This window comes from Strix aluco, chromosome 15 (genome assembly GCF_031877795.1).
Source record: "Strix aluco isolate bStrAlu1 chromosome 15, bStrAlu1.hap1, whole genome shotgun sequence".
In the NCBI taxonomy this organism is placed as follows: domain Eukaryota; kingdom Metazoa; phylum Chordata; class Aves; order Strigiformes; family Strigidae; genus Strix; species Strix aluco.
Genome location: NC_133945.1, coordinates 6,497,036 through 6,512,209, shown reverse-complemented (window position 1 = coordinate 6,512,209; position 15,174 = coordinate 6,497,036). Strand labels below are relative to the sequence as shown.

General features: G+C 41.8%; 1 protein-coding gene across 3 annotated transcripts; it reads left to right on the top strand.

Moving 5' to 3' along the window:
- The first annotated feature begins 226 nt into the window (after positions 1-226).
- Positions 227-14,588, top strand: LOC141930414 (uncharacterized). 3 transcript variants are annotated; one of them, XM_074841193.1, is made up of 20 exons: positions 227-274; positions 734-1,057; positions 1,539-1,668; positions 1,831-1,924; positions 2,684-2,834; positions 3,176-3,338; positions 3,862-3,987; positions 5,204-5,266; positions 6,702-6,824; positions 7,143-7,298; positions 7,957-8,010; positions 8,268-8,485; positions 9,298-9,374; positions 9,552-9,662; positions 10,241-10,327; positions 11,177-11,284; positions 11,488-11,609; positions 11,818-11,940; positions 13,293-13,335; positions 13,521-14,588. In XM_074841193.1, exons 2-20 carry the CDS (start codon positions 955-957, stop codon positions 13,596-13,598), a joined length of 2,130 nt encoding a protein of 709 aa, XP_074697294.1. In that variant the 5' UTR covers positions 227-274; positions 734-954; the 3' UTR covers positions 13,599-14,588. The 3 variants fall into 3 exon arrangements, with proteins under 3 accessions (XP_074697294.1, XP_074697296.1, XP_074697295.1); XM_074841195.1 differs by lacking the exons at positions 227-274; positions 7,957-8,010 and having other exon boundaries at positions 486-1,057; positions 8,361-8,485; XM_074841194.1 differs by lacking the exons at positions 227-274; positions 7,957-8,010 and having other exon boundaries at positions 486-1,057.
- Positions 14,589-15,174: the final 586 nt, after the last annotated feature.

The window sequence follows — 15,174 nt, the reverse complement described above, 5'->3', positions numbered from 1 at the left end:
GGAGGATGAAGGGTTTATTTAAACACTGTGGGAGCCCCTTCGCTGAGGGAGCCGGGCCCGCTCCGGGCCCTGCGCGTGAGGGGACGGCTCCTGCCCTCACTCAAGATGGCGGCCCCACCGCAATTCTGCCCCGCCGCTGTCAGGGCGGAAGTAGCGCGGGGCAGCGTCACCGCGCGGACCCCTTCCGGGGTCACCGCCTCGGAAGTCCTTGTTCGTTCAAAGAGTGGCGGGGTTGAGCGGAGCGGCGGCGGGAGCGGCTGAGGGGGGTCGTTCGGTGAGAGGGGAGCGCTCAGGGAGATGGGCAGGACGGGGGCGGGGGAGGTCGTGGTGGGCGGGGTGCGGTGGTTGGTTGGGGGGTGAGTTAGGGCCGACTGGAGGCCGGGGAGAGGGGAGGAGAAGGCAGCTGGGGGGCGCGAGGGGGCTGGGGGGGAAGGGGAGGGGGCGGGGGGCTGTTGCGTGAGGGCCGGGGGTGGGTTGTGGGGCGAAGGGGGCTGGGGGAGGCGGGGGGAGATGGGGGTGCGCTTGTTTGAGGTGGGGGAGGGGGAAGGAAGGGAGCTGGCCCTGGGCATCTGGTGCCTCGAGCACGCAACCTGCGAGGGGCAAAGTTACTGTGAACAGCATGCATGGTTCTTTCAAGGGCGGTCCCACCAAAGGAAGGCCAGCTCTCATCCTCTTTTTTTCCTTCTTTTTTTTTTTTTTTCCTTATTTTGTATCCCCACCTCCTTGTTTTTAGGGTTCTCTCAGCTCTGGATGGAAACTGCAATGTTTTTTGAGCTGGCTGCACTAAGGATCGAACGTTTCTGTCCCTAGTGTAACTGACTCAACATAGATGAAGAGTTTGTGTCTTGAAGGAGCCTTTTTCTTCCCTTCCTGAGGAAAGGTTCTTCAAAGTGGGAACTCGCCTTGTGTCCTGTTAGCTGCCAAGTAGTTCCTTTCCTGTGGAGCTCAGTAACCATGGTGCCCTCAAAAAAAGAGCAAGAGCAGAGCATAATCCTGATCAGTGATGATGAAGCTGAGAGCACGCTTGGGAATTCAGTTCTGTTGGTAGACTCCCTGGGTAAGTACGGTGCTCCTGTTGGCGATGAAGTTCTGTAAAGCTCTTCTGAAATAAACTGAAGTAAAATGTTATGTAATGTGCTTGAAATGTGTCTTTCTGCTGCTAGGAAAACAGAGTACTTCAAAAATAAATCAAACCAGGAGGAACTGTCCTTATTTTCCAACTATTGGGATTTCTTTGATGGCATTAGTTAACTTAAAGGATACTGCTCTGTAGTTTCAAAATATTACAAATCTAGTTGAGACTAGGCCTTTTCAATGTCGAGTGGATCCTTTTTGATTAAATTACCTCTGTTTTGATAGTGTGTGGAAGCTTTTTTCCCTGGGACAGTGTAACCATTCTTATTAGCACTGTATGAAATCATAAGAAAATTTGTGCCTTGAAGTGTTTTTAAAAAGTGAACGTCAATAGCTCGGTAAAATTGTAATGAAGTTGTAGTTACCTTTATACTGATTTACACCGCATATTCTCTTTTCTGCAGAGAAGTCTGCCCTGGGAGAGGAGAAATCTGCAGAAGTTGTGGATGAGGAATGTGAACTCATGGTTACTTTCTGTAAACAAGCAAAAGTGATGCCTCATGCAAGATACGACTGTACAATGCACCCATTTGAGTATGTTCAGTGATGTGGAGGTTCATACGAGGGTTTCATCTTCCACATTTAGTCCAACTTGTCAAGTAACCTTGTTAGCTTTTTAACAGCTGAAAGCAGAAGTAGAGTTGGATAAGCATGTAACTTGTTTCATAAATAACCTTCTGTTTTTCAACTTGGTAGGCGAATGGAGTGTGATACCTGCTCACCCCTTGGAAAAAATGCTGATATTTGTAATCAGTGCTACTGCTACATTTGTGATAAACTAGCTTCTGAGGTAAGAAGAGCTGTAATCGAGAAACGCACAACTTTGAACTAAATTGCTCAACAGTCTTTTTAAAGGAAGTCACTCTTAAGCACACTAAAAGAATAAATGATACGTGAAATTTGATTGTTTTAACGGTTCCTGTCCTAAATGTTGATATCTGTCTGCTTCACAATGCAGTCACTGGGTTTAGGTCTAGTGGTCTGGCCAGTTGTTGGAGTAGACATTCACTTGCTATAAGCAAACGTACCTCCTGTTTGCTTTAGGCACGCAGTGTATTTCATGGAATCAAATTAATAAATCGGACTGCTTTTCACTGTACAAGAGAAATGTCAGACTTTTAGATTGCCCTAACCTAGGGTGAGGGAATGGGTGAGTTGTGGGAATCGAGTGGCGGTGGTTTGTTTGGGGTTTTTCTTAGAATTCAGAAAAGTTTGAGCTGTGAGCAAAGTTGGGGTGAACATGCATAGACCAACTGGTGCCAGCCCTAGGTGTCTCTGTAAGGTATTCAGGAATCTAAATTACTATGGGCTTTTTTGTTGTTGTTGTTGTTAGCCATGATACTGAGTTATTGCTGTATTGGCTTCTTGCTCTGACCGTCAAAATACTTCACTGTGGCTTTGCCTAGGTGTGTAAAGGATGAAGTAAATTGTGGTCCTTCACTCAGAGGAATTAACCTTTGATTTGCTTAACTGGAAAGGGGAGGAAAAAAGGAAAAAAAAAAAAAGAAAACCCAAAACCTTCTCCTGTTTTTCATGTTTTATGAAATAGTGCCAGAATTGGACAACCCCTTCCCTCTGTCACTGCAATGCACACAACAAAAGCAAATTCTGGAAGGAACAGCGTGACTTTGCCTTGGCTGGTGTTCTTGTGATGTTCAATTTGGAGCTCACAGATATAGACACAGACCTTCGGCACGGTGGTAAGTGTTAGGCTCTCACGCTGTCCTGGGAGACCTGTGGCTTGATGGATGGCTTGTCTGGTCCACAGCTCTCCTTGCGAAGGCTTGATGAATTTTTAAGGTAGCAGCTTACTGTTCCTCTCTTTCTGGGCCATACTCAGACCAGACACAGGTCTGCAGGTCCAGTTTGTACTTTCCTGCTTTTCTCCCTGTGAAAAAAACAACAAAGCTTTCCCAGCCAATAAGATTTGGTGCAAGTAACTTGCTAAATATTTTACATGGAGTACTTATGATTGTCTGTCTTTTCGTTTTGAAAAAATAAAAAATTGCACTAACAATTTCACATCTGTCTGTTCTCTTAGGAAGTCTTCTAATAAAATTTATCCAGGAACTTTCTGTGGAATATAATAAGTACCTGATTGGAAAAAGAATGTCTCCCACAAAACATGAATGCTTCTGCCTCCCAAAATTTCCACCTGGGCAATGCAATACCTGCAGATCACGCAACATGGAGACTGTGTACAAGTAAGTAGCTGAGTTGTGTTGTCACTAGCAGTACGTACTGGTCAGTGCAGGTTTGATTTCCTTTAGTCAAGTGATAATCAGAGTCATGGCACCTGACACAGCAGAAACATCATTGAGAGAATTTGCTTGGCCAGTGAGCTATTAAATTGCACTCGGATGTAGTTTAAACACCGGCTTAAATACGTTCTTTAACTACATCTTAAATATAGGTTTAAATAGATCTCTTGTGCTATACTAAGACACTTGATAATATCCCTCATTATTATAACCTGGGAAAGCATGAAAGTAAAGTCCATGTTTTACTAATCTTTTTTAGAATGGGGTTCAGCTTTTACTCGATGGTGTGTGCCTTTGAAATGCTTAAAGTAATGGTTGTGCAAATACCTTTTCACTATGTTATAGATGCTTTTCAAGGAAAGACAAGTCAATTTGCTCTCAAACCATAGGATGGTCATAATTGCCATTTGTTTATGAAGTATATCACTGCAAACACTTTATCTTATAGACTACTTAACTTTCTTAGGTATTCTGGAGTTTTTGCGCTGGTGACAAGATTTTTAAATGAGGCAGAGAGAGAGAGTCCTAAAGCTGCTGCTGTCATGTTCCTGGGAGCAGCTAAAGAGATAGCGCTTCATAAAGACCCTGCTTTGTAAGTATCCAGTTCCACATCCAGTGTGTAATCTTCACTTGCTCCTCAAAGGGAGGAGACACAGTGAGAGAATTCTGGTTTTCCATTTATTAAGAGTAAGGACAGTGTAAAGATCACAGCCCTGACTGCAGCACAGTGAGAGGAAAATGAGTACGCCCGAGGGAGAAATGAGATTGGTTATGGGGAGGGATTTGGGGAAAAAGGGAAGGTTAAAGGCTGGATGTGAGAGGAAGAAGTTAAATGGGATTGAGCCATGAGGAGAGGAGATGCTCTCCAGTGAGGGGAAGGAATTTGAGATGGGAACTGGGAGGAGGGAGGGTGACAGCAGATGGTGTCAGGTGGGGTTAGTTCCCCAGGAGAAGGTACAGGGACAGGGGAGCTTTCCTGAGCAGGCAGTGCACAAGCTACATTGTGTGAAGGAACATCTGCTTCTGACCTGGAAGGAAGGGAGGATGTGATGTTCCTTGGGTCATAAGTTTTAGATGCCTCCCATAAGTCTGGAGACTGACCTGTCAGCTGTGAGGACTGTGTAATGAATAAATAAAAACAGAGTTTAAATACTTCCATCTTGCTTATATCATGGCTGTTTCACGCTTGATTACTGTCTAGCTTGAGCAAGGCCGCAGAGCTTTACTTTGCAAAACCTAAATATTTTGGGGCTTAAATTCAAGGGTTTTTATAAAGGAGAAGTAAACGTGGTCTGGGTTGGTTCGACAGGCCAGAAACAGCAGCTTCTCTGTAATTCTTTCTGAGGAACTGTCAAGGTTTGCAAGGAGCGGGCTGGATACATTATTTGGGTATGTCTCTCTTTGTACGCTTGTTACGAGTCCCACAGCCTTCGCTGTAGCTACAACGGGAGGTGGTTTGGCCCTCTCGGGGGATGATGTTACACAGCCCTGCAGAGGCCCTGTAAAAGCAAAGATGTGCCCACAGTGGTCTAACACAGCAGGTTAGAGGGGTTGCTACTGCTTTACGCTGCATGGGTCGGAGGGGAGGTGTGCTTCAGTTGGCAGGTACTACTGTAAAACTTAATTCTAGAATGTGTTTTACACTTCGAGCACTTGTTTCATCTGTTTGAAATAATTCTTATTAGCGTGATCACTCCCAATGCTTTTTAAGAAAAAAGTGTTTTCTTAAACAGTTGAATATAGAGAAGAGGAAAAAAGGCAGGAAAACAAGCCAAACGTTAATTAGTGCTTCTTTTCTCCTCTCTTAGAAGCTGGCAGAACCTCGGTCATACTGATTCATTAAAGATTGCTGTCCCTTGTCTGCTGCAAAGGTAAGACTTGTCTTATGAGATGGCAATGGGGTGGTTGCTGCCTGCAAACTTCCCACTTGCATTTAAAATGCATTTCAAATGACTTCTGTTCAAAGGCACAAAGAAAAAAAAGTGAATGCCTTAGCTCTTAAAAGCCAGAAGCAAACTTGCACCACTGTATCATCTCATGGTTCTGTAGCATCTGGAACCTCTTGTCAGGGAACACGACCCCACTGTACTGCTTTGGGTGGTGTTTGAGCAGAGCAAGGGCAGCCTGCTGCTGCCTGCCTGTGACTGCGGGTGGGTAGGGACAGGCAGAAGAGCACAAATGATAACACGCACCAGTCAGCCTAACGAGCAGGGACCTCAGCGTGCCGTCGGGTTCTACAGCTGTACACTACAAATCCAGATTTTTAGAAGCTCTGTTGAATATTAGTTCTTTTCTGTGAAGGACAAAGACGGTACCTGCCTTATTTAGAGCCACGTAAACTTTCAAACCCTTCTTTGTTGCCTCAAAGGAAAACAACTCAATGGGGAACTCAAAGCCAAGAAGATGGATTACTTCTGGCTGTGCTCTAGGAGTGTTCTCTAAGGCCAGACCAGAAGGTGGTGTCAGGTAGCTACTTGTGGTTATTAAGCCAAAGAGTAAATAGTGTCTGTTAAAGATCAAAACAGCAGCCTTGTAGTATTCCACTGGGATGGAGTAGTCAGGGCTGTAACATAGTAAAGTTCCCCCAGAGGCTGATGAATGAGGACATCGAGCTCACTTGGCTTAATTCATTTCTCATTTTAGCTTTATATTTCACCTTTAACCCGAAATTCACTTGCAACAGAAGGTTAATGAATTAAGAATTAACTTTTTTCAGGAGCACTCAAAAACAATTATATATTCTCACCTCTTATTTGAAACTAATGACAGGTATAACCCAAATCCTGTATCAGTTTTCATTTTAAATTACTATTCTTGAATTTTTTAATTTCTTACTTTAAAAGAACAGGGAAAGGAGTTTTTTGTCTCCCTCCCCCAATTCTAAAGGAGTAAACTCTTCTTTGTATCAGCATGTTATCTCCAGTTTGCAGTAGAGATGGTTTCACTAGCTGTGAAGCTGCCAGGAGCTCAGGTTGATCAGGTTGCTTATCGAGCTGATCATATGTTGCTTCAGTGTTTTTTCAAACGTACTCACTGGGGATTTTTGTTTTAAAGACAAAGCTGGCTGGGATTAAACCGCAATACTGGTGTTTAAAAATAGTAACAAAAGAGCAATACCATTATCTACTACAAATCTTAAAAGCATAAATTTAAATATAGATCCACACTGTCTGACATTTAACTAAAAAAATCCCCAAACTTCTGTAGATAAGTTTCCCATAGGATTAAGAAAACCACAACTTCCTAATAATTCATCCAATTTTAAGAGATTTTAATTTTTCTTTTTGTTTTCTTTTCAAAACATAGGATCACAACACAACTTCAGAGGATGCTGGTGTTGTGTGATTTCCCAAAGAGCTTGTATGAAAAGTTTGTTAATTTTTTTCAGTCCATCTCACTTCCATGTCACTGTTTTGGCTTCTCAAATAGGTATGTTTTTAGGTTTATGTTTACAGAATAACATTTTATACAGTTGCCTGATTTGTAAACAGCTCTATAGAATGGTTCTTTCACTGATAGTGCTAGGTGTGAGTGTTTTAGGGGCAGATTTCAGTGTTTGTCCTGTCCTTACAGGAGAAGTTGTTGTTTGATGCTATGGCTAAGCTGTTGTCCATATAGCTTTTTTTCCTTCCCCCCCCAGAAGTGAGCTGTAAACTCAAAATGTTTTATTGGTAAATCTTCATGGTACTTAAATTATGGTGTACAAACAAAACATGGTTAACAATGACTTTAATTTTGTACTTGCAGCTTGAATGTTGTGCCATGGGACCACGTATTACTGACCACTGTTTTAAAAGGCCAGAACATCACTGGCCGAAGAACACAGAAAGGAAGAAAAGTATTTCTGTGGGAAACACTCCCTGTTATTGAGGCTCGAGTGGAGAGAATGGTAGACAAAATGAAGTAAGATGGGTTTGCTCTTGTTTTGGATTTTTCATTTCACGAACTCAGCTTTTGTATCTCCTGTGGTATTGACCACAGTGTGGTGTTTTCCTGACATCTGCAGTTTTGTATAATGGGGAGACATACAAAACAAAGACACATTTGAAGCTGTTCATGCCCATTGCTTCTTATCAACAAGGCCAGGTTTTGAAGTTTTTCAGAGTAGAATCGAGCCCTTTGAACACTTCAGGACCAGAAAAGAATGTTGAAGCGGATAATTTCTTTGGTTCCATAAACCCAGTAGGTTTTAGATGTGGATGTGTAAAATAAATTCTGTTCATCAAAGGCTGACAAGGTGGAAGACAGCAAAAAAGGGCATTCTGGTCTCTGGACCTGAGAAGTCTTTATTCAAAAGAATACAGTCCACTTAAAGAATTAAATTGAAAGGCAACCTCCTGTATTATTTTGCCAGAGTGCAGAGATAATCTGTGGATAACTTCTTGGAACTTAGTTCCAACTGTCTCTTTCTGCCCGCTGTATTTCTCTCCTGTTGTGCAACATCTCTTGTGTGGGAAGATCTACTCTTTTACTTCATTAATTGTAGTAAATATTTGATTGGCCTGTATAGAGCTTTACACTTCCTTCCTCTTCCTGCTCACCCTCTTCTTTTTCTCTCCAGCTATAAAGAAGTTGTTCGCTACCTGAGAGCTGTGAAATGCAATGATACCAAAGGGTAAATAGTGCTTTTTTTTCCTTTTTTAACTGTTTCTTTGCCTTAAGATTCCCAGTCTGTGTTTCCACAACGTGCAACAAACTGGCAGAATGAAAAGCAGTAGGATTTGGGCAGCTGTTTGCTAGCTGAAAGCAGTACTGCATTGCAGCTAACTTCTGCCTTATCAGATGTAACTTACTAGTGGTCACCCATAAGCAGATCTATTGTTGAAAAACTTGCACGCTAATGAAAATCAAACATTCATTTCTTCTTTCCAGGTTAAGAGACCTCCGAGATAAAATCCCCTTCTATTTGTGTAAAACTGGGGAATTCCTCGACGCTGCACATTCACTGCTGTTTCCCGTCAACAGCCTGGCCTGCTGCACGGCCTGCCGGGTCACGCCGGGGGAGTTTGAGGTCTACCTGAAGATGTTCAGGACAGGCAGTGTCCCTATTGGCAAGGATATGCTAGACTCTGGGCCCTGGATTACAGTTGGCAAGTGTGATTTCTTGCTTACATGTGTTTAGAACCTTACTTAATTACAGCTTGTACTTTTTTTATTAAATCTAGTAACATTCTGAGGGACTCCCAACCCAACTAGGAATTGCCTGGACTAAAGCATGGTACATAACACTAGGTAGGAAGAATGTCTTCACATCTGAGCATTGATTTGTTTAGTACACTTCACACGAAACGCTAGTTTTGTCAGCTGTGAAGTTGCTTTGCTGAAAGCAACCTGTTAAAAGAAAACACAAAGCTCTCTGTTACATCATGGCGTTACCAATGGCAGCGTGTAACGTGGTATTATGGTATGTCTCAGCCTTGACCTTGAGAATAAATGCTTCCTGATGGAAAGGGCTTCATGATCTGTGTGTTACATTTTGTCATTAGTTTAGCCATGGATGACTGATCAGCTGCCTTGGGGTGTGCTACATCTCAAGGTGTATTCTGAAATGAAAGGTTTATTTTGGAGACATTCAGCTACTAGTAGAATTCTTAGACATATGCGATGCGGACAGTGTTTATTGCACTGTAGTGTGATGTACATAAAGAAGACTTTGTTCTGTGATGGCTTAGTCTAAACTGCATTCAGTTCTTTGCAGCTTTCCAGAATAATGTTTTACAATTGATGTTGGTTTTCTACTCAGAACCTACAAAATACTGTAAAATAGCTGTAGACACTCGTTTGTTTCTTTGTTAGGTTTCCGTAGAAACAGCTCTGCAACCAAGTTAATGTCTTGTTTGTATTCATGCTCTATAGTTATGATGAGAATATAAAATATGGTTTTAATCTTTTCTTCTTGCAGGGTCTCCCTTGAAAGATGGTGTTCTGATTAAGCATGCGCTCAAACTCCTTTACAGTAACGTGTTGCTATACAGAAATGTGAGTCTGTATTAAAACTGTGTTTGTGTGGCCCATCACCTGTTTCTGTACATTACCTGTTTTGTCCAATTACTTCTCTATGCAAGGATTTACTATCAGAACCCTTTTTTTTCTCTGAATAGTTTACACCTCTGAACGGATTTGACTTTGTAAAACAAACGTTCTGCTGTGTTTCAGCCTAAATGCTGGAGTTCCCTCATCATGATCCTGGGTAGTAGCAGTTTGCTGGAAAAAAGTGGGCACCTCCATCCCCTATCCCTGAAGGAGCCACCACTTGACTTCCAAAAGGTAACTACACCAGTACTGTGAAATGGGAGGCTGTTGTCTTGGTTTTACACAAGACTTCATTTGCTGTGGGCGTTGGCTTATTCTAAATACTAAGGTTAACTTTACAGTGCCTCATCAAATGCTCGTGTGGTATGTGCCAAATGTAACACTTTGCAAAATGTTGTGTTAAAAGCAACAGTAAACAGATTAACTCTGCTTGCAACTCAATGCCTGATACTGATTCTACATCCTTTAATGTTGAGATGCATCAGATAACAAAATGGATATGAAAGCAGTTTAAGAAAAATGTGCTCAGGTAGCCCTAAAGAGTCAGTATCTGGGTATTTTCTTCACAAGAACAAAAATACCTACTACGCTTAGCAGACAGCTTAAAACAAAGAGGTTATGTGATATGGTTTGGTTAGTGCTTTAGAGCCTCAACTTTCCTTGAGTATGATGTTGAGCAGTCAGCCTCCAATGTAAAAATGCTGAAAAAATAAGTAAAAGCACATCAAAGAACCATCTTGGACACTGTTTGATGTTTGTAGAGTATCTGGACATCCTTCCCCTTCACTGGTGACTCATTTCTTCTGTTGCAGGGGGTGCTTGCTGCCAGTGGTGGCCTTTTGGAGGAACTGAAGGCAAAAATTAATGTTTCTTTACCACCTGCTATTTTCTCTCCTCATGTAAGTGTGCTCGTGGCAATAAGGAAATTTACCATTTGTGTTATTGTGCTTGAAGGTACAGCAGTATTGAAAACAGTCGGGTTATTATGAAAAGCTTTTAAGAGAGACTTGAAGATTTTGGGGGGAAATCTGGCTGTTCTTGACACAGTCTAAAGGCTGGAGCAGGTATCTGAAGGGAAGAAAACTATTAGGGTCTGTTCTGGTCTGACACCACCTTCAACCTAGGACACGTCTTACTTTATCACTGTCCAAACTTATGCATTTATAAAGTGGGAGGGCTGTTAATACTTGATTCTGTCTTAACTTCTCACAGGATGATCTTGTGCTGTTTGACTCAAACAGAAGACTGTCCTCTGAGACTTGACAGTGTGCTTGTCTCAAAACTCGGAATAGCCCAGAATTTCTAAACTTATTTTGATTGATGGTTTCAAGAATAGTGGAACATATTTAAGGATAGCTTGGAATATATTCTGTATTAAATGCAGTCAATACATCTAAGGAACTATCTTATTCCTTTTTACTTCTTTTGAGGAAATTTAGCTTACTCTCCAAATATGTGACTCCTGGGCCAGATTTTTTTTTTTCCCCTTTAATTCTGTTTCTGTGACAGTGTGAGACTTCGTGTTTCTGTGAGGACTTTGAGAGCACCAGGTGAAACATGCTGTATAAATCGAAGTACCTGTTCTATTCCCCTGTCTTTTAGTCTTCATAAGATTCTTCTGAACATGGTGTCGGACATCCAACCTATCTGATTGGAATGGTAGTGCTGATTTGACTGGCTACAATATACAAGTAGTGGGAAACTGGGTTTTTAAATAGCTGTTTTCTTTCTGATATCTCTTCCTGTAGTTGCAGCATGAGGCTTGTCTTATTCTTGCTGTGCAAGCAGTACAACAGATGCTTTTCTGTGATCTTCCGTACTTGACTTCCTTCTTGGAGATAGCCCTGGCTTTTGGGGTGAGTCCTAGATACTGATTTCTGTTCTAAGAGATTAAAGCAAGTTCTGTTGAAAATCTGTGTAACACCAGCTTGGAGATTTTAGACATGTTTAACTTTGGTTTTGTTCCCCTTTAGCTTTGCTGAACTCTAATTTAGTCTGTTTTTTTAAGAAATGATTGGCAATTAGGTTAAATCACTGGTCTTATTTTGTCGCTTCCTAGAATAACTTTTGGGCTCTGAGGCTGTTATTGGAACATCTTTCGTATGAAGAACACATTCTCCATGGCACTGTCAACCTGATTTTGAGAGATCTAAATCGTCAGAAAGCAACGATGCTAAAACTGTGAGTAAACACTTGTCCCCTGAAGTCTGTCTGTTTATGGGGACAGTAAGAGCAGTCACGTTCAGCCAAGATATACTCCTTAGCTCTTTGAAACCAGCCAGCCCAGTGCTGTGGGGAAGACAAGAATGCAAATAAGATGCTAGGGATCAATAGGAAAGTTGTCTCTGTTGAACAGCTGTGCTCTGTTTCCTGGTTTTGTATTGCTTAGGTGGGAAAACCTTGGTCCCCAGTACGTGGGGGAATTCCTTTGCCTGTTCCTGACATGCAGACATAAGAAGATGCAATCCATTGGCCTGTTCGCTCTGAATATTATTATGGAGAATCTGCATATGTAAGTGTGAATATTCATCACAGCCAAATAGAAGATCATTGTGTGTTGCAACACAGATGGTAGTTTTCTCTTAATTAACAGTCTTAACTCACAGTTCATTCTTGCTTTTTATTCTTCCCTGTTATTAGCAGTGGTAAAGATACTGAACACGATGGTTTGGGTATTATTTGTGTGTTACCTGTTGCAGCCAAATGGCCTTCTCACTTCCCAGTGTTATGAAAACATGTTTTCTGCTCTTGGCAACCCTGACCAGTCATCGAGATTACAGATGGTGCAGTCTAGTTCTGTTACTTATAAATATCGTTGTCATCAACTACAACCAACAAACCTTAATTAGGATTTGCAGCAAAGTAGTTACTGGACTCTAAGGAGGCATAATACTGCATAAAACTTTATTTAGAGAAAATAGTTGAAAGTATCTCAAAATGTATCTACAAGAATACAATGGGTGTACAGATGTCAACGTTCCTTTTAAACTTGTACAGAGTACTTCACACGGTGGTGAGGGAGTAGATCCCCACCAAAGCCTAAAGATTCAGGAACGTATGTGCACCGTAATGCAACCTGAGGACAGCATTAGGCTTGTACCTGTCATTCCTGTCCTCTTCTAAAAAGAAGAGAAACCACTTGCTCTGCAGCAGCATAAAGCTTCAGTGGGTTGGGAAAACAGTTCTGAAAAAATTCTGAGTTCTTTATTTAGATTACAAATGCTAGTAAAACACTGGTGTGTCACTTTTGAAACCACTGGCTGTTTATAAGTATAATCCTTTAGAGTGATAGACATTAATGTATTGACATAATAGTTTTAAAATGAATTGACTGTGGTTGCATACTGGAAGGCAGAGTAATTGCCTGCTCTGGCACTTTTAATTCACACATAGCTGATGGCAGCAGAGTAACGTTGAGAATTCACCTCTTAGTAACTGTCTTAAGTGGAAATCATGGACATGTAAGTTGACTTTCTGTGTGAAATGCTGTTTTGTCTCTCCAGCCTTTGCTGTGTATAGCTGAGAAAATAAAACACCTGATTTCACTCAGTTGTGCATGAGCTAAGCTGTATTTTACAAATTTGCAATTCCCTTGATTGTCTTTTTTTGTTTTGTGAGGCTTTACGGTATGCTCTGGCAGGGATCCAAGAGAATCCAATGAAATCCTATTTCTTAGGGTCTATCTTTGTCTTAATTATTTTACTGTGCATCTGATGCTGAAGTGATCTCCATTTGGAAGCTGAAGTGAATTGTTGGATCGTCTTTCTTGTAAAGCTTTGATCAATGCAGAGCTCGGAGGGGCTGAGACTGGGGGCAGGTGTGTTCTGGGAGAAAATGGAGTAAGAATCTGTATCTGTTTTTCAGGTGTCCATGGGCAAAGCATCTTTGCAACTTCTTTCACAATGCAGTGAGTATCTGTAGTTTAAAATTTAACAACAAAGCATATCAATGACAACTATATTACTTGTCAGTTAGACATTTACATACATCATTTGATAGGTATCAAATATATCATGTGTCAATGTCACTTATTATAACACTATTATAAAAATTACTGAAGTATACTAACTAATTTTTTTTTTCTCTGCCCAGGGATTAAGGCACCTGCCCCTTGGCGCTGCAGCTCATCATGAAGTCTCAAAGTTCATAAACATTTTTGAAAAACTGTAATTTGGCAAAATCTTCAGGAATGTTCTTCTGACTTGTCTTAATCTGACAAATCTCTCCCTGGAGTCCCTTTGGTTCTCATCTCCAAAAACATTCAGCTAAAAACTGACTTCAGACAAATCCAAAAATGGGATCCTAGGTTAAGTTGGTTAACAGTGGTGTTTCAGCAGACGTGTTTTGGGAATTTCGTTTCTTGCAGGTTCATGTATTAAAGCAGTTGTTTCAAGAGGTAGTGGGTTTCAGTTTCTTTGGGTTTTGGGTTTTTTTTTTTAAAAAGCTGGTCTACAGGGAGATGCTGACTGAGGGGGAATGAGGGGAGAAACACGGATGAAGTAGGAAGCACCACAAGTCTCTACTTCTGTTGTGTTGCAGGAATGCGCTGTGGGCGAGATGTCTGCAGCAGGAAAACTGCCTCTCCACGGGTGTGCAACAGTATAGTAGTGCTGTTTGCACACCCTCTTTTCTTTAGTTATACAAAATAAACCACTCTGGAGGCCAAAGGACGTTAACTGAGGCTTTTTTACTTGCTTCAAGAAACCAGATTCAGGAAGGCCTAATGCAGTAAATAGCTGGTTATGTTTGTAAGCAAAAAAAAAAAAAATATATCTAATTTTCAGGGTTTTCCAATTGTGGGGCTTTTTTTTTAGTTTCTACAATAGGTGACTGTTAGACTGGTGCTGAGGGCTCTCTGGGTTTCTCAAATCCGTGTTACAGTGGTAAGTTTAAGAGTTAGCTTTTGAACTGTGGAGGTAAAAATAGAGAAGTATTTCTAGCCTGGTTTACACTCTCTGCCCCACTATGATACCTGTCTGCGTTGGTTTGGCAGTCAAGGGGAAAGCAATCTTAATATGTGACGAGCTGTATTTTGCACATTTAAGGCTTTCAGTGGCTTTTGCAGCTTTTGTTATCCTAAATAAGCTACGCTAGTCAAGCTTTCTACAAAAGTGTACGTGTATCTAAATGGGCACAATGTTAAGTAAAACTCCATAGAAATTCTGTTGTGTTGTCAGTTGTGGTTTGGAGTTTCTGGTTTTCGTTGGGTTTTTTGTTGGTTTTTTTTTTTGGTTTTTATTTTGTGGGTTTTTTTAAACGGTGCTGCCCTGATAGTCAGGAATCTGGCTCTGCAACTGCCACCTGGGCTGGCCACGCCGTGTCTTGTTCTGGTCTGTGCTCCTGGAGATGCGCTGATGTGTTTCATCCCAGCTTCCAAGAGGTGTTTCTGCGTGTTCCTAATAATGGGATCTTTCCTGTTATGGCTGAGGGGGAGGAAAAAGAGGCTGCAAATGTTGATAATCTTGGTAGGGGCTGTACCTGTGTTCCCTGCTTTGCTCTTTGCAAGAGCTTTCCCTTCCCGACCCACAGTCGGGCCCGTAATGCTCCGGTGCTCTCCCAGCAAGGCAGAGCTTGGGCAGCAACTCTTCTGAACTCTCCAAACTGTGTTCATCCCTGGGCACACTCCCAGGAGGGTGTTACACTGTGTTTTGTCGCTTTGCTGGGAGTGTGGAAAGACAACAGCAGCACCAAGTACAGCCCTAATACCAGACTGAACTTGGGCTGGGTGTAGACTTCAGTGAGGGTG

Bases quoted from the DNA above. Each gene is read 5' to 3' on its own strand.
- LOC141930414 (XM_074841193.1), top strand. From the start codon at position 955: ATGGTGCCCTCAAAAAAAGAGCAAGAGCAGAGCATAATCCTGATCAGT. The intron at 1,925-2,683 runs GTAAGAAGAGCT...TTTATGAAATAG, and splicing joins GTGATAAACTAGCTTCTGAG to TGCCAGAATTGGACAACCCC. The intron at 9,663-10,240 runs GTAACTACACCA...CTTCTGTTGCAG, and splicing joins CACCACTTGACTTCCAAAAG to GGGGTGCTTGCTGCCAGTGG.